Source organism: Rhinatrema bivittatum, chromosome 16 (assembly GCF_901001135.1).
Source record: "Rhinatrema bivittatum chromosome 16, aRhiBiv1.1, whole genome shotgun sequence".
Classification (NCBI taxonomy): domain Eukaryota; kingdom Metazoa; phylum Chordata; class Amphibia; order Gymnophiona; family Rhinatrematidae; genus Rhinatrema; species Rhinatrema bivittatum.
In genome coordinates, this window is record NC_042630.1 from 40,911,566 (window position 1) to 40,936,846 (window position 25,281).

The window sequence follows — 25,281 nt, forward strand, 5'->3', positions numbered from 1 at the left end:
TCCGATAGGATGAATCGGTCTCTGAAAACCTACCTCCGAGCCTTCACCAATGAAAAGCAAGACAACTGGTCAGAACTACTGCCCTGGGCCGAGTTTGCCTATAACAATCAGGCTCATGCAGCCACCGGGCTCTCACCATTCCAGCTAGTATACGGGAAACAGCTGAGACCTCCACTTCCCCTCGCTATTCCCAGCTCCTCTCCAGCCGCCCAGTTGACGGCATGCCAGCTACAGACCTTGTGGCAGAAGACCCAGAACAAACTGCTCCGCTCAGCCTCTTCTGCCAAACAGGCGGCTGACCGCCACCGACGACCGGCTCCTACCTATCAGCCAGGAGACGGGGTCTGGCTTAGCACCAAAAACATCCGTCTCCGTCTCCCCTCACGAAGATTTGCGCCCAGATTCTGTGGACCATTTCAGGTCGCCGAAAGAGTGGGGTCAGTTTCGTATCGGCTGAGGTTGCCATCCTCTCTTTGAGTCCACAATGTTTTTCACGTATCCTTGCTTGAGCCCGTAGTCCTCTCTCGCTATCACCGCAAACCTCCGGATCCTTCTTCTACCAGCGACGATGACCCCTCTTACCAGGTAAACGAGGTCCTGGATGTCCGCTTCTACAACCGCAGGTGGGAATATCTACTCACATGGGAAGGTTGCGGCGATGAGGACAACACCTGGGAACCCAGCCGCAACATCCTGGACAAGTCCTTGTTGCAGCAGTTCCATCGTGACCACCCGGACAAACCCGGTCCTCTCAAGAGGGGCCGTAAAGGGGGGGGTACTGTTGCGGTCTCTACTGCTTCTCTCCGCTTAGGGCTCAAACCCGCCTACTTCCGCTTCAGGAATCACCGCGTTCCGCCCGCTCTGGACCCCGGGGGCTTCTCTCACTCCACGTGGCGGCCGCCATTACGTGCCTGCTTCTCGTCAGTCCCTCGCGCGCGCGAGGACGCCCGTCTTGAGCGCTCAACTCCCGGAAGCCTGGCCCCGCCCATGCTGCTGACGTCACGCCCAAGCCCCGATATAACCGGCGCTCAAACTCTCTCTCATCACAACTCCATAGTTGTTCTTAGTTGCGTTCCTGGTGATCTCCACATTTCCTGCTTCTGACTCCTGTTTGCTTTCGACTCCGCTTCAGCCTGATGCCTGCCTCTGACTCCGGTTTGCTTCTAACTTCTGCTTCAGCCTGCTGCCTGCCTATGACCCCGGTTTGCCTCTGACTCCGCTTCTGCCTGCTGCCTGCCTCTGACCCCGGTTTGCCTCTGACTCCGCTTCATCCTACAGCCTGCTTCAGCCTCCGGTTTGCTACCGACTCTGCTTCAGCCTACAGCCTGCTTCAGCCTCCGGTTTGCTACCAACCCCGCTTCAGCCTACAGCCTGCTTCAGTCTCCAGTTTGCTACAGACTCCGCTGCCGCCCGCTGACCTGCCTTCAGCCGGCCCTCGGCCCTGTACAGCCGGTCCCTTGCTTCCCGGGTACCTTGGACTTTCTATCCTTCCTGTTTGCTCTGGTCCCGGTCTAAGCCTATCTCAGCCCCTGGAATTTCTGCCTCTATTCCAAGTCCCGAGGTCCCAGTGCCCTACGGGCTCCTCCTGGGGGGTTCCTGGTTCCTGGGTGAACACCTCCTGCTTGTGGCTCCGCCTCCCGGCCTACGCTGTCACCCTAGGTAGGCCAGCCCAAGGGTCCACTTTCTCGCCAGCAGTGTCCAACTGCAACATCTGATACATACTTACCTGAGGATTTCAACATAATGTCCACGATGATGCCCGGATCCTTTTCCTGGGTGAAGACTCCTAATATGAAACCCAATGAAACCAACATTTCTTTGAAAGGCCCCTCCAAGCTCTGACGCTTTATTTAATTGTTTTTCTGAGAAAGTGATGAAAATTCCAACTCAGTTTAATTATGAAAATTTCCAAGGATTGGAAAATGTAGATGTCTTGTCCTCAGTGGTTTAGGCTGAATTCAGTATAGTAACTTTACAGAAATTTCAACTCTAATAGTCGAGTTATGTAACATTGTCATTTTGACCCTTGACCTTTTCAGGTAGTGAAATGCTCTATGGACATTATTTATAGAGCAGTAAAATTAATTATAAATACATTTTAATCTGAGGGCTACTATCCAAAGAGTTTAATGGAATTCACTCTTCACCCAGTCCAAAGAAATCAATCACTACTGTTCTGAGAAATCACAAATTATCATTTGTCTCTGAAATTGAAGACAATAGCTAAAAGTGTGTTATTTTGTGACAAGCAATAATTTGTATTTTGGAAGGATCATAGTATAGAAATATTACTGCTACTGCTATCACTGCTCATTTAGATCGTGTGATGCAGGGTTGTTAGTTCAGTTAGACTTATCTGCAGCATTTTATACCATAAATAATATGAATTCAAAAATTATTGTCACAGCATTAACTTTACTTTCTTAAGAATTAAGCTTCCATGAGGTGCTTCCTGATGTTTCTATCAGGCCTTAGCAGAATAATGTAGCACTTGGGGATAAATATACAGCCCAACAGTCCAGCGCTAGAGGCCAAAATAGCAAATATCTCCACCACCACCATGTACTTGCCCCTGGTGCTCAGGTAGGTTGGGATGAAGGACACCCAAACACTGCAAAACACCAGCATGCTGAAGGTGATGTACTTAGCCTCATTGAATCGGTCAGGTAGATTTCTTGCTAGGAAAGCTAGAATGAAGCTGATACCAGCCAGAAATCCCAGGTAACCCAGAACACAGTAAAATGCAAAGACTGGCCCTTCATTACACTCAATTAAAAGTGTTCCAATTTCTGATCTAATGTTAAGCTGTGGAAAGGGGGGAGTAGTTCCTAACCAAAAAATACAAAGAACAATTTGAAGAAGGGAACATGAAAGAACTATAGCATTTGAGAGCCTGGAACCCATCCATTTCCGAAGCTTGCTTCCTGGTCTGGTAGCTTGGAAGGCCATGATAACAATAACTGTTTTTGCCAGTATAGAGGAGAGAGAAATGGAGAAAATGATCCCAAAGGCAGTCTGTTGGAGGATGCAGACCACCTGATCAGGGCGTCCCATGAAAATCAAGGAGCAGAGGAAGCAGAGCATGAGAGAGACAAGAAGAATGTAGCTAAGGTCCCGATTGTTGGCTCTCACTATGGGAGTCTCTTTATAATAAATGAAGATTCCCAAAACAGTAACATTGATGAGAAATAAGAACATGCTGATAAGAGTCAAAGCTATTCCCAAAGGTTCTTCATGGGACAAGTAATTCACAGCTTTTAGTATACAGGAATTCCTCTCCTTATTGGGCCACTGATCTTCTGGACATGTTGTACATTTGTCCAGATCTGCAAAAGAAGAATATGTTAAATATTATCTATTTTATAACTTAAGTATTTACTTAAATATTAAAATATTTAAAAAAAACTATAATGTTTTAAGAATGGTTCCACTTAGACAAGCTAAACAATTCAGAGCTGATTGTCAAAAAGATCTACCATCTATTAATGATGGATATATAAGGATAGATGCCTAGAGTGACAATTTATTCCTGCAGACTGGCAGATTATAGTTGTCTAGTTTCAAAAGGTCCTATATTTAGGTACTCAAAAATTGGCCATTCTGTAACCGGGGTTAGGTCAAGGGACTCAAGTTGGCTGACAAGAATTGATTTTCACTGCTAGCTGACTAACTTAGCCAAGCCTATCTGCAAATACTGGAGGCTTAAAGCTATCTGACTTTGTTTTAGCCTTTTAAGGTTATTCCAGAATTCTCCAAGAACCTAGCTTGCCAGGCTGGTTACCTTAACCATTCTGCCATAGGCCAGAAATTGGCCATTATGGATACATTCTCAAATGCATAGTCAGAAATTGTGCACACAAGTCAATCTATGGGCACTTTGGGGCTTTTTAGGAGCTGAAAAATATTACTAAATTTCATTATCTGCATAAATTTACCCAAGGAAAACAAGGGGGCATTATTTTTAGCTTCTGCTCTTAGTAAGGAATTGCACACAGATAAACACAAATCCTCCTTAAAAATGTCTATGCATGGGGGAGGATCCAAGATGGCGCCGTAAGGAGAGGACGCACCGAGAGGAGCTCCTCACTCGTTTTGATTTCTTTCCTTCCTCTGAAAAAGAATGCCTCACCCAAAGAGGAAGGGGAAGGTGAGGCTGGTTTCTGCATCCACAGCCTTACCAGACCCCCTCCAACCATCGATTGAGGGCTTCTTCGGTGCGGCATCAACTTCCACCCCAGAGAGACGGCCCGCGGAGGCGTTGAGTATGGAGCAAACTCAGACGCCATTGGGCATTTCCATCTCTTTAAGCCCTGGGGCGCCCAATACTCCCTCTCCCCCTACACACGGCGCGACACCCCGAGCAGGCCTGGGCAACATGGCCGAAGGGGCCGATAGGAGGCCAGGCGGATGTGATTGCTTCCGGATCGAGAGCCGTGGAGGCAGCAGCGTCTCTGAACGCCGGAGGAGAGCGGATTGAACAACAAAGAACCACAAGGCAGGCTGAGGCGGATGAGAACGCAGCTGCAAATATTATCGGAGGGAGAGAGGAACCGACAGAGGAAATCCTGAGAATCTCAGAGGTCTGTCGGAGACAGGAGGTAAGCCTGGATACCAGTTTTAAATTGTCAAGGCTGCAAGTTGTAACATTGGACAGTGTATGGAGTGCCCTGGTTGCTCCAGAAAAAGCAATTGGAACTTTAACTATTGCTGTAACTAATTTACAACAAAAGGACATCGAAACTAAACCTATATTGGATTTACATGATAAGAAGGTTAAAGAAATTGAAGAGACTATGACAAAAGTTCAAGAAGTCCAAGTGAATTTAATTAAAAGTGAGGCTAATACTATGAGAAAGCTGGAAGAGTTGGAAAATCACCAAAGATATCTGAACCTTAGGATACTAAACTTTCCCTCTATAAAATATATTTCATTGCGTGACCTTCTTAAAAAATACTTGAAGGAAGTTTTATTATTTTCAAATGAAGCTATACCACCAATCACTAACATATATTTTGTGAAGAAAACGACTGACGGATCCCAACAAGAACAGAATTCCCCTAATAACATAGGGGTTGATTTAACAGCATTCCTTGAATCTTCTACTGTGGAGCAAGTAGAGTTCCATGGAACAGTTTTATGTACCTTTGTTTTCTCTGGGGACCGTGATTTGGTTTTAAAGAGTTTTCTTCGTAATAAAGAAAAATTGTTTTATGAGGAGAAAATTAGAATCTACCCAGATATAGCAAGAAATACACAGCAACGTAGAAAGCAAATGCTACAGATGTGTCAAGAAGATAGACAACTTGGAGCAAAAATAACAATAAGATATCCGTGTAAATGTTTAATGTATATTAATAACAACAGATATGTGTATTATGATCCTACACACTTGCGATCCTTTATAGATAATTATGGAACTGAGAGTGCTGAATCCTAGAGTAAGAGCAATATGAAAATGTGCACCTCTCTTTTTTTTTTTTATTTCTTTGACATAGTTTTTGGAAAGTAATGCTCTTTATGAAGTCTGGATCCCCCATATACGTACTTTAACGAGGTTATCTATGAATACAAGAGGGTGATTTGAAATCCTTATTGGTATTGATGTATAATTTATATGTTTTTTCTTCTTGTTTTCCATTACTGGAATTGTGAAATAAGGATGGATATAGTTGCATTATATGCTTAAAAATGCTTGTTACTCTTGTAAATTATGGAAAAAGATTAATAAATATTAAATTGAAAAAAAAAATGTCTATGCATAAAAAGGGATAAAGTCGGGGCTTGACCAACCTGTACTGCCAAGATGCAGCCATTTGGCTAGCTTACCATACCTCTTTTGCTTGTACACTCTGATCATTTTTTGATGGTGTATTTATTTTATTAAAAAATATTTATATTCTACTCATAGTAAGCTAAATTATGCTGAGCAGTATACAAAATGTACAATCAATCAATATAAAAACATTAAACATAAACATCATTATACATATCTAAACAGACCAACATCTAATTTTCAGAAGGCATTTGACAAAGTTCCTTATGAGAGGCTTCTAGGAAAAGTAAAAAGGCATAGGATAGGTGGCGATGTCCTTTCGTGGATTACAAACTGGCTAAAAGACAGGAAACAGAGAGTAGGATTAAATGTACAATTTTCTCAGTGGAGGGGAGTGGGCACTGAAGTGCCTCAGAGATCTGTATTGGGAACCTTACTTTTCAATATATTTATAAATGATCTGGAAAGAAATACGACGAGAGAGGTAATCAAATTTGCAGATGATACAAAATTGTTCAGAGTAATTAAATCACAAGCAGATTGTGAAAAATTGCAGGAAGACCTTGTGAGACTGGAAAATTGGGCATCAAAATGGCAGATGAATTTTAATGTGGATAAGTGCAAGGTGATGCATATAGGGAAAAATAACCCATGCTTAGTTACACAATGGGGGTCATTTTTCAAAATGCGGTAAGGCGTTTTCGCATGCGTTAAGGGCTTATCGCATGCGAAAAGCCCCGTTTTCGCATGCGATAGACCCTTAACGCATGTGAAAACGTGTTTACCGCATGCGATCGCACCATATCGTATGATGCGATGCAAATTCCAAAAATGGGAGGAGTTAGGGACAGAGAGTGGGCTGGGTTAGCCTCCCTGCGAAGAGCTATCGCACAGCCATAAGGTGGATTTTAACTACACCTCTTTCAAGGCGATAGCAGCCGTGACCATGCGGTAAGGTTTTATCACCATTTGCCGATGTGTCCTGTAAGGCTTATTTCAGAGGATATGAAGGGGGAGAGAGAGAGAGAGAGAGAGAGAGAGAGAGAGAGAGAGAGAGAGAGAGAGAGAGAGAGAGACTGGCCATAATAGCATGTCCCATAGGCAGGTATTTGAATCCCTATGATAAGCCCACCTAGTAACTCGAGGTGGGGATTAGGTAAGAGTGTAGGGGGTTAGGGGCCACTTTGACATTCTGTGTGACACCTACGAACAGATCAGTGGTCTCTTGTGAAGATTTGCTGGTCTTCGGAGTGAGGAAACTCACTCCAAGATGAGATTTGGGCAAGGTTCTCTCAACCTAGCTTGATGGACTTTCTACCTGGGTAACATCAATGCCATATCCTCGAGCAAGCCAAATAAAGGACTCTTCTGCCACTTGTTGGTTGCATTTGCATCGGTCTTCACTGTCTTCATGTTCCTCATTGGATGTCCAATTTGTTTCATGTTCCTGCATCCAAGTCCTCTGAGTCTTTGCCTTGTCCAAATCTTATGAGTCTTTGCCTCAATCAAGTCTTCTGTCGTCACATTGTCACATCTTCTAATTCTTCTGAGTCTTCCAAGTCCTTGGAGACCAGCACCCAAGTCCTGAGAGAATGTGGACCATGTCCAGCCCATGGTGGGCTGTGTAGGTTATGTTGCTGCCCAAGTCCTGGGCCAAGTCTCCCAAGTCTTCATCTAGTCAAGTCCCTGAGTTTCCTTGTGTGCCTGCACATGATCCTTGGTGAGCCATGGTGGCTATGTAGGCACATCACAGCACAAATCCTGAATCCTAGTTCCCACAGGTGTGCCAATGTGGTTCATGATCAGCCCACAGTGGGCTGTGTTGGGTGCCTCGTAGTACTAGGCCTTCATCCAAGTCCATCTTCACTGGGACACATCCTCAAGAGTCCATCCTTGTTTTAAAGTTCCAAGTTCCAAGTTTCCAGTCAAGTTCTGTGTTCCAAGTTCTTAGTCTGGTTCCTAGTTCCAGTCTCGTGGAGCTTGTACAGCCAACGGATCTCCTTGTTCCTCCTTCCAAGTGATGTTCCTCATTCCAAGTGATGATCAAGTCTTCAGTGCCTTCGTCTAAGTTCCAACTCACATTCATGCCTTCTGAGTCAGTTCATCTGTCCAGACACACACGCTGTTCCAAAACGGCAGGTCCAAAAGGGCTATTGTGGCTGGAGGGCTACCCTAAAGACCAGCATTGCATTTCTGGGTCTCAGTGCTGCACGTGCCAATTCAGTGAAGTCTTCAAATGTCTGAGTCTCCAAACAGTTCTGATCTTCTGTCCAGCCTGTGCCTGGATATGCTTGCCTCCTACAGCATGTACCTTGGAGCCTCGCCCTGGGGTTATGCTGTGGTCCAAGGGCTCACCCTCTCCCCTGTGATCAGGCCTCATGCCCACTCACAACACCATTGTGTTTTCTTTGTCATTCATATTAGTCTTGGCTAGATTGTAAACTGCAACCAACAGGGAATGTAACATATTTATATCCATATAACACTGCATATGTCTAATAGTATCTTAGAAATGAGAAACAGTAGTATTAATTTTGAAAGATACCCACATAGATGCAAAGACTCTGGCACCAGTGTGTTGCGTTTGCTGGTCGCAATGGCTTACTGTGACTGGCTGCATTCATCCCAACACTGCAGGACACTCCAGGTCCTCTCCATGGCAAATGCCACTGTCTTCCATCTATGAGGTAGGACGCTACCAGATTTGCTTCTCCAACCCATCTCCCCATGCACATGTGCACCTGGTCTCTCAGCCTTTAAAGTATCCATGATGGGAAAAGGCCATGGTGCTCCTTGATGTCACCACCTGAAGCCCTATAAAAGGGCCATTATGATACCTCTCCCTCGGCTTCCTGCCTAGCAGAGCATGTTGCAGTGTTTCTTACTCCTCGTTTCCAGTCCAGTCTTGCCTTCCAATCCAGTAGCCATGGCCAGTCTTTTCCCACCTTGCCTTGTCCAGTCTTGCCCTTGTTCTCAGAGTCTTTCCTCACCTTGTCTTTTCTGCCTAGTCTTGTCTGTTCCTTCGTGGTTTTTTTTTTATTTATATTCCACTTTTCACCCTTTTTTCAGTGCTTCAAAGTGGATTACATTCAGGTACTGTAGGTATTTTTATATCCCCAGAGGGCTTACAATCTAAGATTGTACCTGAGGCAATGGAGGGTAAAGTGACTTGCTCCTGGTCTCCTGGTTTATAGCCCACTACTCTAACCACTAGGCTACTTCTCCACTCTTATCTGTTATGGTGTAATTCCCTGCTTATGAACACAGTTAGAGACCTTCTCTACTCCTCTGCCTGCCTCATGGATCTGACCCTGCTTTGTACTCCGACTACATGCTGTCCGATGCCAGCCTCGACTCTTGGACAGTCTCTGGGCTCTATCTTAGAGCCCTGGAATCACCTAAGTCCTAATGGCTGCTGGAACCCAACGGTTCATCTCTCAGGGGAAGTGACTGATATAGGAGAAGCTCTTGCCTGACCCATGTCAAAGCGTGTTCTCCAGTTGCCTTGTGTAGGCCTTAAAGGGTCATCCCCGAGGAAGTGTTGACTGTACATCAGCATGAAGTGCTCATGCTCACTCTGCTCCTTACACAGTGTTTAAAGAGAACATATGAATATGCTTTGTCTTTGAAAATTGACCTGAGATAAACTCTCCACATTGATGTACTCCAGCTTTTTATATGGGTAATCCAACAACAATATAGGAGAAAAGCCTGCTCTCCAAAACAATCATCCACATAAAAAAGGAGAGCAGAACGAGTACAGAGTCCAAAAGTTAAACAGTATTATCAAATAGAGATGTGCAATCTTTTATCACAAATTAGGCAATTTCAGCACAAGATGGCGCCGGCCATCCATTTCTCCTACCATGTGACAGGGGCTGACCAATGGCACCAGTAGTCCCTGTGACATAGTAGGTCAAAGTCACTCGCCGGAACCCACTGGACCACCAGGGATGTTAGCAAGTCTTGGGGAGGGATCGGGATGGTGGGGGGGGGGGGTTGTATTTAATGTATTATCGTAAATTTTAATGCTTGGGGTGGGTTTTTTAAGCTTCGTTTTCCCGCCTCATTTTTTGAGCCGGTTTCGTTTTTCCGATTTAGTTTTTTCAAAAAATTAACCGAGGAAAAGCAATTTTTACCCTGAAGCGTCCGACTCAAAAAATGACCTGGTAGAAAAAAATGAAGCTCATCTCTATTATCAAATATCTTCTTTTATTTTTATTCTACACTGTATTGAGCTCTTGGAGTAGCCGCTTATAAAACAATAAAAATAAAAGAAGATATTTGATAATACTATTTAACTTTTGGACTGTGTACTCGTTCTGCTCTCCTTTTTTGGGACAGGAATTTAAACCAGAATACTTCCAATTATTCTACACTACAGCATGCTTTCAGTAACACCATAAATAAGATAACTCTTATCAGTATTACAGAAAAACGAAATAGCCCAGGCTAAGGAATTTTTCTCCGTTCCACAGTTTATCTTATGACCCCTCTGAGTTTCACAGAGCAGGTCCACGAGTGAATAACCAGAAGCAAAGGGCACTTCATATGTCACATGATATCACCCACCAGTTTGGTTGGCAATCTCTCCATCCAGACAGGGAATACAGTCATAGCAGCAGACAGGTTCTCCTTCCCTGGCTAATTTCCTGAACCCAGGAGGGCAGCTCTGACTGCATTTGGATTGCGGTGGAGTCTCAATATTGAAAAAAAAACAAACAAAGAAAAAAAAAAACATCTGAATACATTGATATAACACCAGGCTGTACATTTTGAAATACAGTGTTAACCTTCTGATCGCACAAGTTCCACCTCAAACAATGTGTTTGCCATGTTACTCAGCACATACAGGCCAATACAGTACATTGGAGCGCACCGTTAACCTGCCCTTGGACGCGCGTTTTCCCTTACCCCTTATTCAGTAAGGGGCGGAAAATGCGCATCCAACCCGCGGCACATAATAGCGCCCTCAACATGCAAATGCATGTTGACGGCCCTATTAGGTATGCCCGCGCGATACAGAAAGTAAAATGTGCAGCCAAGCCGCAATTAGCGCCTAACCAAAGGTAGGCACTAGTTTCTGCCGGCACCGGGAAAGTGCACAGAAAAGCAATAAAACTGTTTTTCTGTTCACCATCCGACTTAATATCATGGCGATATTAAGTCGGAGGTTCCGAAGACTAAAATAAGTATAAAAAAAGAAAAAAAAATTAAAATGGGCAGGCGGCTGTCGGGCCGAAAACCGGACGATCAATTTTGCCGGCGTCTGGTTTCCGAGTCCATGGCTGTCAGCGGGCTCGAGAACAGATGCCGGCAAAATTGAGCGTCGGCTGTCAAATCCGCTGACAGCCGCTGCTCCGGGTCAAAAGGAGGCGCTAGGGACGCGCTAGTGTCCCTAGCGCTTCCTTTTGCCCGTTTCTACCGCACCACCTAATTTAAATTCAGAATCGCGCGCACAGGCGAGTGGCCTGTGCGCACACCAGGAGAGCAGGCTTTTGTCTGCTCTCCCGCAGACTTTACTGAATTGGCCCGATTGTGAGGTATGAACCCTATTTTAGAAAATAGAAGATATGAAATGTTTCTATGAGGAAGTTTAGGATTAGCTGGAATCACATTGAGTACTTGAGCGCATCCCAGCCTTCACGCGCATGGCCAGGCTTCTTGGAAAATTTGCCTGGCACGCGAAAGGCCTGGCCACACGCGAAAAGGCCAGGATTTACGCGCCCTGGGCATTTAAAATCTGCCCTTTAGTGTATGTTGTAATGTTACTTAAATCTCACCTGTGTGAATGCACTCTCCCACACAATCTTCTTCTCTTCAATGATGAAATCCTTCCCTTGGGGAGCAGAAGGATTATAACTTCCAACAGTTTCTGCACTCATCGTCCCATTGGGTAGATACAATAAATTTATAATATTGTATCCAATGGAGAGATCACCGTTCTCATCAAAAAATATCTCTTCACCAAGAATGTTCTTAAAATGGATGCTCTTCAGATAACGATGCAACTAAAGAATGAGGGAAACATAAAACTCATAATAAACATAGAGAAAACTGAACTAATCATCCTAGACAAAAATGTCACTGAATCTCCCATACAACCACTCAAAATGGAAGACCTAAAAGACCTATCTCTCCAGTCAGCTACGCTCGAAACCAAGAATAACCATAGACAAAGAACTATCATACAAAACTCACATAACAAACAAAATCAAAGAAGGACACCACAAATTACTCACACTCAGATGGCTCAAACCTTTCCTTACAAAGGAGGATTTCAGAACAGTCCTACAACTATTCATTTTTTCCAACCTAGACTATTGCAATGCCTTACTCCTCGGCCTACCTCTTTCTACCATCCGACTACTACAAATACTACAGAACACAGCCGCAAGAATTCTTACAGGAACAAAGAAACACGACCATATCACAGCAAACCTTATCTCTCTACATTGGCTACCAATAAAATACAGAATAGAATACAAAGTCCTAACAATCCTCTATAAAATAATCACAGGACAGCAAAACTACTGGTTGAGCAAATACATCAAACTCCGTGCTCCAAAAAAGAACCTACGGTCAACGAACAAAGGCCTCCTCAAAATCCCTCAAGTAAGATCCACTCATCTGAACACAACTCCTGAAAAAGCTATATCCATCGCCAGGCCCGCCCTGTGGAACTCATTACCAATTGAAATAAGAATGCAACCCAACATCAACATCTTTAATAAAGATTTGAAAACCTGGCTTTTCACTAAAGCATATGCAAATGACATCATCCATCAACACAACCAGACTCCCACGCAACCAAGCACCAAGAAAAAAATCCGCAGCCTCAGAGCAACACAATCTAAGTTAACATTAGAACACCTAAGACTACGTTCAACGTCACATACAAAGATGGACACATAAATTATTTTTAAACTAAGATACAAAATATAGACACCATGAAGTAATTTCTGTTCAACTATTCTGATGCAAAGATGTTTAGCTAATATGAATCAACGTTTTGTTTAACTAATATGATGTGAACCGTTCTGATGGCAAAACCGAAGGACGGTATACAAAACATGTTAAATAAAATAAATAAAAATACAAAATTTACATTTGTAAATTGCACCTCTGTTTTGCATCAGGTGAAGATACAGTCACATGTTAGCCACAGATTAACCCTAAATCAGCCCCTCTTCTGGAATGGAATCCAAGGCTAAGCTTTACTCTGCAGAGCAATAGCCAGATCATTTTGCACCTAGGGTCAAATAAAACAGTTCGCTCTCACCCTGACCACCATATATAACACTGTGAGTGGGAGCCTCTGCAAAATGTATTGGGCTTGGATTTTTATTTTGACTCAGCAGTTTTTTCCTGCTCCTTTGGGCTTCCAGCTTAGTCATTCACAATACAGTGATCCTGGTGCCATGAGCTTTAATTCACAAATACTGAAGATTTCTTTTCCCTTTATTTTTATATCCTCTCCCAGCATATTTACTCCAATCCTTGCAGTGTCAATCCTGAGCTGGGGGGGGGGGGGGCATGCGACAGGGCTCCCTTCAGAACCCAGCAGTCACGGGCCCCCAATCCAACCACCTGGTGTCAGCCCCCTTCTAGTCATTCATTCCCTACACACAATTAAAAATTATGCATTGATCATATCAGATTTTACATGAAGAAGGACATTCTGAGGTAAAAATATCACTTACAACCACATCTATATTATATATGCATGCAGAAAAAAACCTGCAAAAAATATAAAAGTAAAAGGCATTTGCAAGCCATATGGTATTAGACATATTGTAACACATTAGGTATTGCCTTGGCCCTTAGAAAGCCATGAGTAAACTGAAATACAATATAGTAAACCTCCCGTATCAAAAGAGTACTACATGCCAGCACTCAAACAGTAACAATCCTGCCTATGAAAAGGCAACATTGTAAATATTACACCAGCCCCCAAAACAGAACCAGCCAAGCTACTATAGACCCAGCATAAAACTACATGCTAGCAGAACACCTTACCATGTTCTCACATGCAGATCACTGACAGATCCTCACCAAATAATGAACAAAGAGATCATACATTGTAAGTATAAACTTTCAGATAATAAATGAAATGGAAACCATAACAAAGCAGACTCTGTATGCAGTGCAACAATGGAAACACAGAAATATCAAGCCTCATAAAACATCAAACAAAACCAAGAAATATAAATTATGGTATTAAGACCATATTAATAAAAATTATATTTAAAAAATCCTGATAAATAGAACATCCAATAATTAAAAATTCATATAACATTTTCAAAATGCCAATAAAATACTTCAAAACAGCTGATTCATAAAATAACAGCCAATAATTAAAACAATAAAATCAATCCCTTACTTTCCATACCTGGGAAATTTTGATTTCCAGATGCCCTGAGATTATCATGGATTTGCAGGTGGGTTGGGGATGGGGGTTGTTACACACAAACTTTCTCCATGTTCTCTCTCTCTTACATAATCAACCCTACATACACAAACCCACACACACAAACACACACACTCACACTCTGTCTCTCTCACATGCTCATTTATATACACACAAACATGCTCATTTGCTTTTTCTCTCATGCTCAACTATATACATAGTCATACACACATTCTCATTCCCTCTCAGTTTCAGATGCTGAACTATACACACTCGCTCATATACTTTCTTTCACTCTCTCATGCTCAAGCATATACACACATGCTCGGACTCTTCCTCTCTCATGCTCAACCTTGCACAAACATGCTTATTAGTTCTTTCTCTCTCATGCTCAGTCACTCATACACACAAAGGCTCACATGCTCAATCACACATACATACTCTCTCTCTCTCTCGCATGCTTAATGACACACGTACTCATATGATCTCTCTCACGTACTCGATCAAACAAATGCTATTGCTCAATGCTCATACAGTCTCACATGCTCAACCATACGCTCATACGCTCATATGCTCTCCCCCACTTGCTCAATCACTCACATGCAGCATCAGCCTCCTCCTTCAACCCCTAGGGACCATCAGACTCTTCAGCTTTCTTCTAGCCTTCATTTGTGCAGTGCCGCTCCTGCCTCTGACCTGGGGGAGATGGCGTATGCAGAGTGAACCAATGCTTCTTGCACTCCATAGGCTATGCTACTTTTCACTGCCAGAGGAGTGAATTTGGAGGCGGCCAATGCTTTTTTTTTCTCCTACTGGCCATACTGCTTCTCACTGCAGAAGCGGGTGAAGGAGGAGGAGGAGACCAATGTTTCTTGTGGCCCCATGGCCCTCAATGCTTATCATTACCATAGTGGCAGGTGGAAGGAGGCCAATGTGTCTCGCAGCTACACTGGCCGTGCTGTTCCTCACTGCTGGGGCAATGAGAGAAAGGAAGTGGCTGATACTTTTCACAGCCCCCAGGTTGCACTGTTCCTCTCTGCTGGGGTGGGGCATGGAAATGAAACCCTATTCTCCTCATTGCCAGGACAGGGGAGTCCAATACCTCTAACAGCCCTCTGGGCCTCGTTACTTCTCTCTGTGGGGGGTGATGCTGCAGATGTTCAGCGCAATGGCACTCCTGGTGAGCGGTGCCATATCAGCCATAGGCTGGCTATGGCTCTGTACTCTACATATCCTAACTTTGCTTCCAAATTCTCCTATCAAAGCTTCTTCTCTTTCACACTGATATTTTGTCATCGTTCCTTTTTATCCAAACATAACATTCTTCTAAGAAATAATCTTACCTTCCATGGCAAAAAATCCCCAAATTGGTGGCTTTCACCATTGGATAAGGTATTGTTTCCAGACTCAAACATGACCATGTCATGCAGTGCATATGCCAGGGCATAAACAGCATTATAGACATGATAGCTCCTTCCAAAATATTTGTTGTCACAGTGTGGTAAAAACAATGTCTCATTATTGCTGCATGATCTTCTGATGCTCCTAGGGCACCGACTGTCACACAACTCCCTCCACCATTTCCTGGTGAATGAATTACTTGGAAATTGGATAGGATTCACCTCCTGGACAAATTTGGAGAAACTTGGAATATTTTTCTTTGCAATTGTGAATGCCAAGGTGTTGTTCTTTAAATTCAAGTCCATTTGATAGGATGATAAGAAATCCCATTTGGATGTGGTGATCCAGACCTTGCCTGGAACTTCATTAAATGCTATTTTTGTTAATAGATGAAATGTGGTGTCGCTACTGCAATAAAATATGATCACATTAGCTGATGATGCATGGATACGCTCTTTAATTTTATATACCTTCTCCGTTGGCATGTTGTTGGAGTAACTGAAGATTTCTATGAATTCAATGCAGCCGCCATGCTGCTCAATCCCTTCCTTCAGGATCTGGACAGCCCTCATGCTGCTGTCATCATAAGGTGCAATGATACCAACCCAAGCCCAATCAAAATGCTTCAGTAACTTGACAATTCCATCGCAGAAGTGCAGCTCATTGGGGACAGTCCGATAGAAGTAAGGAAACTTAACAGCATCACTCATAAAAAGATTCTGAGAGGCATAGCTGATCTGTCGAGGAAACAGCTTTGTCAAAGTGAGATTGCATTTTAAATCACATGTAACATATTTAAAACATAAATGGCCCTCTTGCTCATTTCTAATTGTGGCTCTGTCAGGTTCTGCCACCTCTATCATTAATTATTTATTTTATTTATTTATTTATAGATTTTTCTATACCGGCATTCGAGATTAGGAACCCCATCATGCCGGTTTACAAATAACGAGAGGGTGTGCACAAAAAACAGAACATAAACAAGTGCAAAGAAATAAAATAAAAGTTACATTACAACAGGGTCATAAAACTGGGGAGAGAATTAGAGTAAGATAGTTGAGTAGTAAAGATGAATTATTTACATTAATAAGCCCTTCACCTTCCTGTAATTCAGTCCCATTTTACCCCTGGCTTTCCAGTGACCTTCTTAAATCCATTTTACCTTCTTCTATGAGTTTCCTCAATCATAACGGAATAGAAATAGTCATGGTCATTTCTCCCAGGACTTTTAATTTCATGAAGCAGCTTGAAAGAGGAAACGTTCTCAATGGAAGAAATGGGCCAAGCCAGATTTCTATTGTTGAACTTTTGACTGTGTTTGACAAATTCTGCTGCTAGCTTTCACATTTCCACCCATTTATTGTGATCTCATTCTAATTGCTCCACTTGAATGTAATATCCAACAACAGACACAAGGAGCATGGTTATTACATTATAATTTATAAATTATTATTAGATATTGCTTTTCAATGTATTAATTGGGTTAATTTGTTTAATGTATAAGTTGGGTTAGGTTGTTGTATGTAAGGAGTGATGTAGGATATGAATGAAGAGTCTATGGTTTTTTGTGAGTGTCTGGGTAACACTTAGTATGAATGAGACCTTGTGATATATATACATAGAGAGAGAGAGAGTTTATTGATTTCATGTTATATACATTGTTTAGTATTGCATACTGTTTACTGATTTGAAGTTATACACGTTTTGGTAAACTGTATTTCATTTCATGTAAATCCTGTTGCTAAATTTAGTTTTATGTAAACCGATGTGATGTCCCCCTAGTAATGTCGGTATATAAAAATTTTCAAATAAATAAATAAATAAATAATATAGTATTGTTTATATGATGTATTAATAGCACTCAATATAGTCAATTGATTTAATTAATAATTAATAATTAATAATTTTTGTAATAAAAATGTTTTGTAATAATTTTTTCATTGACTTAGGGCCTCATTTTCCAAGCCGCTCGCATGCGATAAGGGACCTTTTGCATGCGAAAACTCCCTTATCGCATGCGATACCAGGATGGGGGCGAAGTTGGGGCAGAGTCGGCCCCGGAAGAGGAGGAGTCGGGCCGTCACCGGGGCCGACTCTGCGCTGACGCCGCAGACAACGAAAAGGTAAGTGCCTTTTCATTGCCTATTTCGCTCCCAATAGCTACACCTCCTATGGTGACGCTATTGGGTGTGAAACCGGCAGCGATCGCACCGTGATGGTGCGAACGCTGCCGGCTAGCACAAGCCCACCCCCCGTTTTGGCCCCCGCCTTCATCTTCTAAAGTATCGCAGGCCTGCAATACTTTAGAAAATGAGGCCCTTAGTGATTAATTTTTTTGTTTGCTTATATAGAAAGTGCTTTTATCCCACTCTGTTTAGAGTGTATTTTTGTTTTATATTAATTAAGCACTGGTCAGTTATACATATTATGGGGCGGATTTTCAGAGCCCTGCTCGCGTAAATCCGCCCAAAACCGGGCGGATTTACGCGAGCAGGGCCCTGCGCGCCGGGAAGCCTATTTTACATAGGCCTCCCGGCGCGCGCAGAGCCCCGGGACTCGCGTAAGTCCCGGGGTTCTCGGAGGGGGGCGTGTCGGGGGCGTGTCAAGGGCGGGCCCGGTCGTCGCGGCGTTTCGGGGGCGTGTCGGCAGCGTTTGGGGGGCGGGTATGGGGGTGTGGCTACGGCCCGGGGGCGTGGCCGCGCCCTCCGTACCCGCCCCCAGGTCGCGGCCCGGCGCGCAGGAGGCCCGCTGGCGCGCGGGGATTTACGTCTCCCTCCGGGAGGCGTAAATCCCCCGACAAAGGTAAGGGGGGGGTTTAGACAGGGCCGGGCGGGTGGGTTAGGTAGGGGAAGGGAGGGGAAGGTGAGGGGAGGGCAAAGGAAAGTTCCCTCCGAGGCCGCTCCGATTTCGGAGCGGCCTTGGAGGGAACGGGGTAGGCAGCGCGGCTCGGCGCGCGCCGGCTATACAAAATCAATAGCCTTGCGCGCGCCGATCCAGGGATTTTAGTGGATACGCGCGGCTCCGCGCGTATCTACTAAAATCAGGCATACTTTTGCTTGAGTCTGATGCGCAAGCAAAAGTAGGCCTATTCGCGCTTTTTGAAAATCTACCCCTATATGATTTGTTTGTTTGCTTTATATATATATATATATAAATATATATATATATATATATAAAAGTGTAGGACAGTGCTCAATGCCCAGAGCCCATCTGTAACCAGGTGCCTGATACAGAGGCTCTCTCTGTCTCTCTGCCAGCAGTGTGTCAACATTCCAGTGGTGACGCACTCCTCCATCCCTCCTCCCTCTTCTCCAAGGCTGTTTCCATTTGCTGCTTGCTGTGGGATATCATAAGAAAATAAGAACATAAAAACATAAGATATGCCATACTGTATCAGACCAAAGATCCATCAAGACCAGTATCCTATTTCCAACAGTGGCCAATCCAAGTTATAGATACCTGGCAAGTACCCAAACATTAGAAAATCACAAGCTACTATTGCTTATTAATTACTGTAATAGCAGTTTAAGGAGTATTCCTCTAGGAACATATCCAAACTGTTTTAAACATACTTACACTAACTGCTGTACCCACATCCTCTGGCAATAAATTCCAGAGTTAAACTATGTGCTGATATTCTTCATTTGTTTTAAATGAGCTACTTGCTAACTTCATGGAGTACCCCTATTATCTGAGAGAGTAAGTAACCAATTTACATAAACTTGTTCAAGTCCTTTCATGATTTTGTAGACTTCTATCATATCCCCTCCTCAGTAGTCTCTTCTTCAAACTGAAAAGCCCTAACTTCTTTAAGCATTCCTCACAGGGCAGCTAGAGTCATGCCCCTTATCATTTTGGTCTCCCTTCTCTGCACTTTCTCTATTTATTTATTTATTTCGAGGTTTTTATATACCGAAGTATAGTGGGATGCCTTCACTCCGGTTTACAAGATAACAACATAATCCAGTTTGGTAACACTGGAACGAATTAATAAACAGTGAGCAAGATAACAACTTAATACAGATTGGTAACACTGGATCGAATTAATAAACAGTGAACGGAGTAATGGACGGGTTAAAAGGGGGAGCAACGATACAAACGATTACAAACTTAAAAGGTTAAAAGGGGGAGCGGCGATATCAAACTGAAAAAGGGTACTTTACATCATATAAATATATACTTTACATCACGTACTACCGTCACTATGTGCTCTTGTTAATTTTCCCTCATCTGCTTCCAATTGAGGAACCTTCGTTCCCTGTAAATAGTTACCCAGTTACTGTTTGTTGATGTTTATTTCTTGTATGCAAAGTTTACTGTTCTATGTAATGGCAGTGCCAAAAGTTCTGTATAATGACACTGTCAAAAAGTTTTAGTTATCTGTAAACCGATACGATGTGCAAACGGCTATCGGTATATAAAAACCTATAAATAAATAAATAAATAAATATAAAGTCGGGGGACAGTGGGCAGAACTCAAAGAGGAGCGGGGTAGATCGGGGGAAGAAAGTATCAGGGATGAAGAGTGGGCTGGAACGGGGAGGGGGGGATCTGGTAAGGGCAGGGGGAGGATGAAATGGGGGGAGGACATTCGGGGGGAGTCAGTGAGATGTGCTAAGTGGTGGAGAGAAGTGATGGCTTAACCGACTCTGTCACGGAAGGTTAGGTTGAAATACCAGGTTTTGAGTTTCTTTTTAAAAGATTTAATGTCACTGAGAGAGCTTAGGTATTGAGGTAGGGTGTTCCATAATTTGGGTCCTGCGATAGAGAAGACTCTGTTCCTTGTGGCGGTCAGTTTGGCAATACTGGGGGAAAGTATGTCAAGGTTCAATTTGCATGCAGATCTAGTAGGGCGTTGTGATTTGTGAAGGTGAATTATGTCGTTGAGGGCGGGGTCGGTTTGTTTGAAAATTGTGTTGTGGACAATTGTTAGGGTTTTGAATTCGATTCTTTGTGCTATAGGTAGCCAGTGGAGACTTTTCAGAACGGGGGTGATATGATCTGAATCCTTCTTGCCAGTGAGGATTCTAGCGGCAGCGTTTTGCAACATTTGGAGTGGCTTTATGGTGGATTTTGGGAGGCCGATCATAAGAGAGTTGTAGTAGTCGAGACTGTTGAAGATCAGGGACTGCAGCACTGTACGGAAATCTTGGTGGTGGATAAGTGGTTTTAGATGTTTCAGGATGTGAAGTTTCATAAAGCCTTCTTTCGTTTTCGCGGTAATGTTCTTTTTTAAGTTGAGTTCATTGTCAATCCAGATTCCGAGATCTTTTGTTGTGTTTTTGAGTTGTATGCAGGTGTTGTCGATTTGTAGGAAGTGTGGGGAAGTTGTCGGCCATGGGTTGTGTTTGCCTATGAGGATGCATTCGGTTTTATTTATATTGAGACATAGTTTGAGTTGGCTTAGTTTGTCTCTGATGGCAATTAGGTGTTTGGCTGTGGAGGTCAGAGCCTCTTCAATGGAGTTGGAAACGGGGATGATTAGTTGAATGTCATCTGCGTACATAAAAAAAGTTAGGCCGAGACTTGAGATGAAGTGGCAGAGTGGGAGAAGGTATATATCAAAGAGTGTGGCAGATAGGGTGGAGCCTTGTGGTACCCCAGTGTCGAAGGGGAGGGGGTTAGATGAATTGTTAACGGTGACCTTGAAGAATCTGTCTTTTAGGAAGGAAGTAAACCAGCTTAGTGTTTTTTCGGCCAGGCCAATGTGCGTCAGGCTGGAAATCAGGGTATCATGATCAACCATGTCGAATGCCGCGGAGAGATCAAGTAGGATTAGTAGGTGATTAAGTTTGTCGTCGAGGCCTCTAATTAATTTGTTTGAAAGGTTGATTAGTAGAGTTTCGGTGCTTCTGTTTTTTCTGAATCCGTGTTGTGATGTATGGAGGATATTGTTGTCTTCTAAATGCTCGTTAAGCTGGATCAAGGCTGCTTTCTCCGTCAACTTGGCGAGAAGTGGGAGGTTTGATATGGGGCGGTAGTTATTCAGGTCATCAGGGTCAAGGTTCTTCTTTTTCAAGATAGGAGTGATAGTTGCTGTTTTTAGTTGGGAGGGGAGTATCCCTTCTTCGAGGGATTTGTTTATGATGGCTGCAATATATATATATATATATATATATATATATAGTGCAGATATAGTGCAGATATATCCTTTTTGAGATGCAGTGACAAGAATTGCACACAGTATTCAAGGTGCAGTCTCACTATGGAGCAATACAGAGGCATTATGGCATCCTCCGTTTTATTTGGCATTCCCATCCTAATAATTCCTATCATTCTGTTCACTTTTTTGATCGCCACAGTACACTGAACTGACGAATACAATGTATTATCCATTCTGATGTCTCAATCTCTTTTCTGGGTGGTTACTTCTAAGATAGAACCTAAACTTTTGTAACTACAGCAAGTGTTATTTTTCCCTATATGTATCACTTTGCACTTGTCCATGTTAAATTTCATCTGCCATTTGGAAGCCCAATCTTCCAGTCTCGCACAGTCCTCCTGCAACACATCACAATCTGCTTGAGATTTAACTACTCTGCATAATTTTGTGTCATCCACAAATGTAGTCATAGTGGATAACACATTGAAATCGTCAGTTCAGTGTACTGCAGCAGTCAAAAAAAGCAAACAGAATATTGGGAATTATCAGAACGGGAATGGTGAATAAAACAGAAAATATCATAATGCCTCTTTATCGCTCCATGGTGAGGCTGCACTTTGAATATTATGTACAATTCTGGTCACCGCATCTCAAAAAAGATATAGTTGCAAAGGTATAGAGAAGGACAACCAAAATGATAAAGGGGATGGAACAGCTCCCCTGTGAGGAAAGACTAAAGAGGTTAAGACTGTTTAAATTGGAGAAGGTATGGCTGGGGGGGGGGGGGGGGATATGATAGAGGGGTTTAAAATCATGAGAGGTCTGCAACGGATAAATGTGAATCGGTTATTTACTCTTTCGGATAATAGAAGGACTAGGGAACATTCCATGAAGTTAGCATGTGGCACATATAAAACTAATTGGAGAAAGTTCTTTTCAACTCAACACACAATTAAACTCTGGAATTTGTTGCCAGGGGATGTGATTAGTGTTGTTAATATAGCTGGGTTTAAAAAAGGATTGGATAAGTTCTTGGAGGAGAAGTCCATTACCTGCTATTAATTAAGTTGACTTAGAAAATAGCCACTGCTATTACTAGCAACAGTAATATGGGATATACTTAGTTTTTGTTTACTTGCAAGGTTCTTATGGTCTGGATTAGCTAGTGTTGGAGACACGTTGCTGGGCTTGATGGACCCTTGGTCTGACCCAGTATGGTCTTGGAAGGCCGCGAGTGGCTAGAGCAGAGAGGCAAGGAGGACTTGATGCTGAAGCCTTGAGACATGGGAGAGGCAGAGTCAAGAAGGGCTGGAGTCTGGATGTGATGCAGGCAGAAGAGAAGGGCTTGGCCAGTCAAGGGAAAGAGATTCTGGAGGTCCCTTGCTGGCATGGAGGCTGTAGAACTAGCTGAGGGCAGGAACCAGAGACATGCTACAGAATGTAGTTTGGAGCCAAGCTCTCCAGGGTCCTCTGGTGGAGGGGAGGCTGTGCAGCAGATGGAAATGCAACACTGGGGAGATTAACTACAAACAGAATGAGTTGTAAGGATTGACCGATGTTGTCTAATAATAAAAATAACTTGTGAAATGTTGTTAGAGAAGGCTAAAATGCATGTCAACTAGTTGGAGGAGTCCTTAGAAAGTTGGAGAAACAGGAGGTAACAGCTAATAAAAAGGGCTGTTTTGTAGGCATGCTTAATAGTGCAGCAAAGATAACCTCTAGCCAGAAATTGGGCTGAGATTTGTTGTGCTTTTATAATAAAGTTGTCACATGAGGAACAAAGTCTGCACAACCTGAAAAATTGTCCTACGGGGATATTATCCCACAGCGGCTGAGGATGATGACTGGCATAGTGTAGAAGGGTGTTACAATCTTTAGGTTTCCTATATAAAGTTGTATGAAAACAATCAGGTTCTGTCATAGCAAGAATGTCCAGAAAGACTATATGATAATGATGAAAATGGTGATCAAACTGGAGGTTGGAATTACAGCTATTAAGTCAGGAAGAATTGTATTATATGTAACGCAACCATAAAGGAAAAAATTGTTGAAAAGCAGAACTATAGACAAAATCAGATTCAAATTTAGCAACATACAGGCAGATAATGGAAAAGGCCATAGTGGCCTCAATCGCTGTGCTCTTGAGTTGTTGATAGAATTTTCCTAAAAAAGACAAATAGTTATGTGTTAAGGCAATAAGAACAAGAAAGACATTGGGATGAGTGGGTGTGGTTCTAGTGGTTTCAATATCATTTCAACTACTGCAATAGCTTCCTCCATGGGATATTGGTGTAGAATGATACGATGTTCAAAGTAACCAGCAAAAATGTGCAGGTGGATAAGCAGATGCCTCAAATAAATATAGGAAATGACTTGAGTCCCATACATATTAATAGCACTGGGAGACAAACTGATGCAAAACTGATGCAAAACTTGGAAAGAGTCTCGAGGATGGAACCAATGCCTGCCACTATAGGGTGGCCCAGGGGATGTTGAAGTGATTTGTGGATTTTAGACCACATATAGTATGTGGGAATGATAGGATGCTTCTCCAAAAGAAAATCTGTTTCCTTAGTTGTGAGAAAATAATTATCCACACCTGATTGGACCAATTTAGAGATAGATTCAGATAAACTAGGTGTTGGGTCTATGAGCAAGGGTTTATAATAGGTCCTGTCGAAAAGTTGGCAGAGAGCCTCAGTGACATATTCAGAGTGGTTCTATATGACTAATCTATTGCCCTTATCAGCAGGGTTAATGTCAATACTGGTATCCCTTGATAAAGTTTGTAACAACAATCATTCTGACTATGAAATATTTTGGAATTGGCGATAAGGTATTTGTTCAAACAAGGATAAGTCGTATAGAACCACTCTTTCAAAAGCCATTATAAGTATATCAGTAAGTCCAGAGAGTAACCACTGTGACTTACGTGATACAACTGAGGTATCTATTGAGGGATCTATTGAGTAGAAGCAATAAACAACATAATATTCAACAGGCACAAAAACCATTGTAAATAAGTTCTTACAGTGAAGGCGTCATAACATGCAGAAGGAACAAAAGATAAACCAAGGTGTACATACATGTTTCATCAGCTGTTAATTTTCTAGATGAAAATTTGAAAATGGATGTCATTATTCACTATTGCCAGGGATTGAATGATCACTGAGACTAGGAGCGGGTGGTTCTTGAGGAGGGTTCTGGGCTTCTCTGTTGGGTGAGTCCTTGGGATCATGGATAGTGAAAATTTGGTGGTGACTGATTCTAAAAATGGTGGCACTGTTGAATCCAATGAAGAGGAAAATGTGGTAGAAGATGTTACTGGATGACATAACTCATCTCCAGAAGATAATTGTTCAAAAGATATTTTTTTCTTTGCAGTTTGAGATGGTGTCATCCAATAATAAACAAAGCTTTTGGTGTAATTGTATACCACCCTCGAAGCTTACAAAGAATATGACGATTGGGCATAGTTGAACTACAATAAGCATTTTCAGAACAAAATAGAGGAGAACTGATTTATATCTTGGGGGAATTAGAACATCAGCCAATGGCTGAAGCAAATGATGAACAAGGCAAGAGATGCTGGC

At 42.7% G+C, this 25,281-nt stretch overlaps 1 protein-coding gene across 1 annotated transcript in view; it reads right to left on the bottom strand.

Moving 5' to 3' along the window:
* Positions 1–2,430: 2,430 nt before the first annotated feature.
* LOC115077500 (vomeronasal type-2 receptor 26-like) overlaps positions 2,431–25,281 on the bottom strand; it is a 173,436-nt gene continuing 150,585 nt past the window's right edge. The window contains exons 4-7 of the mRNA XM_029579791.1: positions 15,528–16,322; positions 11,558–11,785; positions 10,347–10,473; positions 2,431–3,326 (exon numbers count right to left, since the gene is read on the bottom strand). Coding sequence (XP_029435651.1) covers positions 2,431–3,326; positions 10,347–10,473; positions 11,558–11,785; positions 15,528–16,322 — 2,046 coding nt within the window. The remainder of the gene's footprint in view (positions 3,327–10,346; positions 10,474–11,557; positions 11,786–15,527; positions 16,323–25,281) is intronic.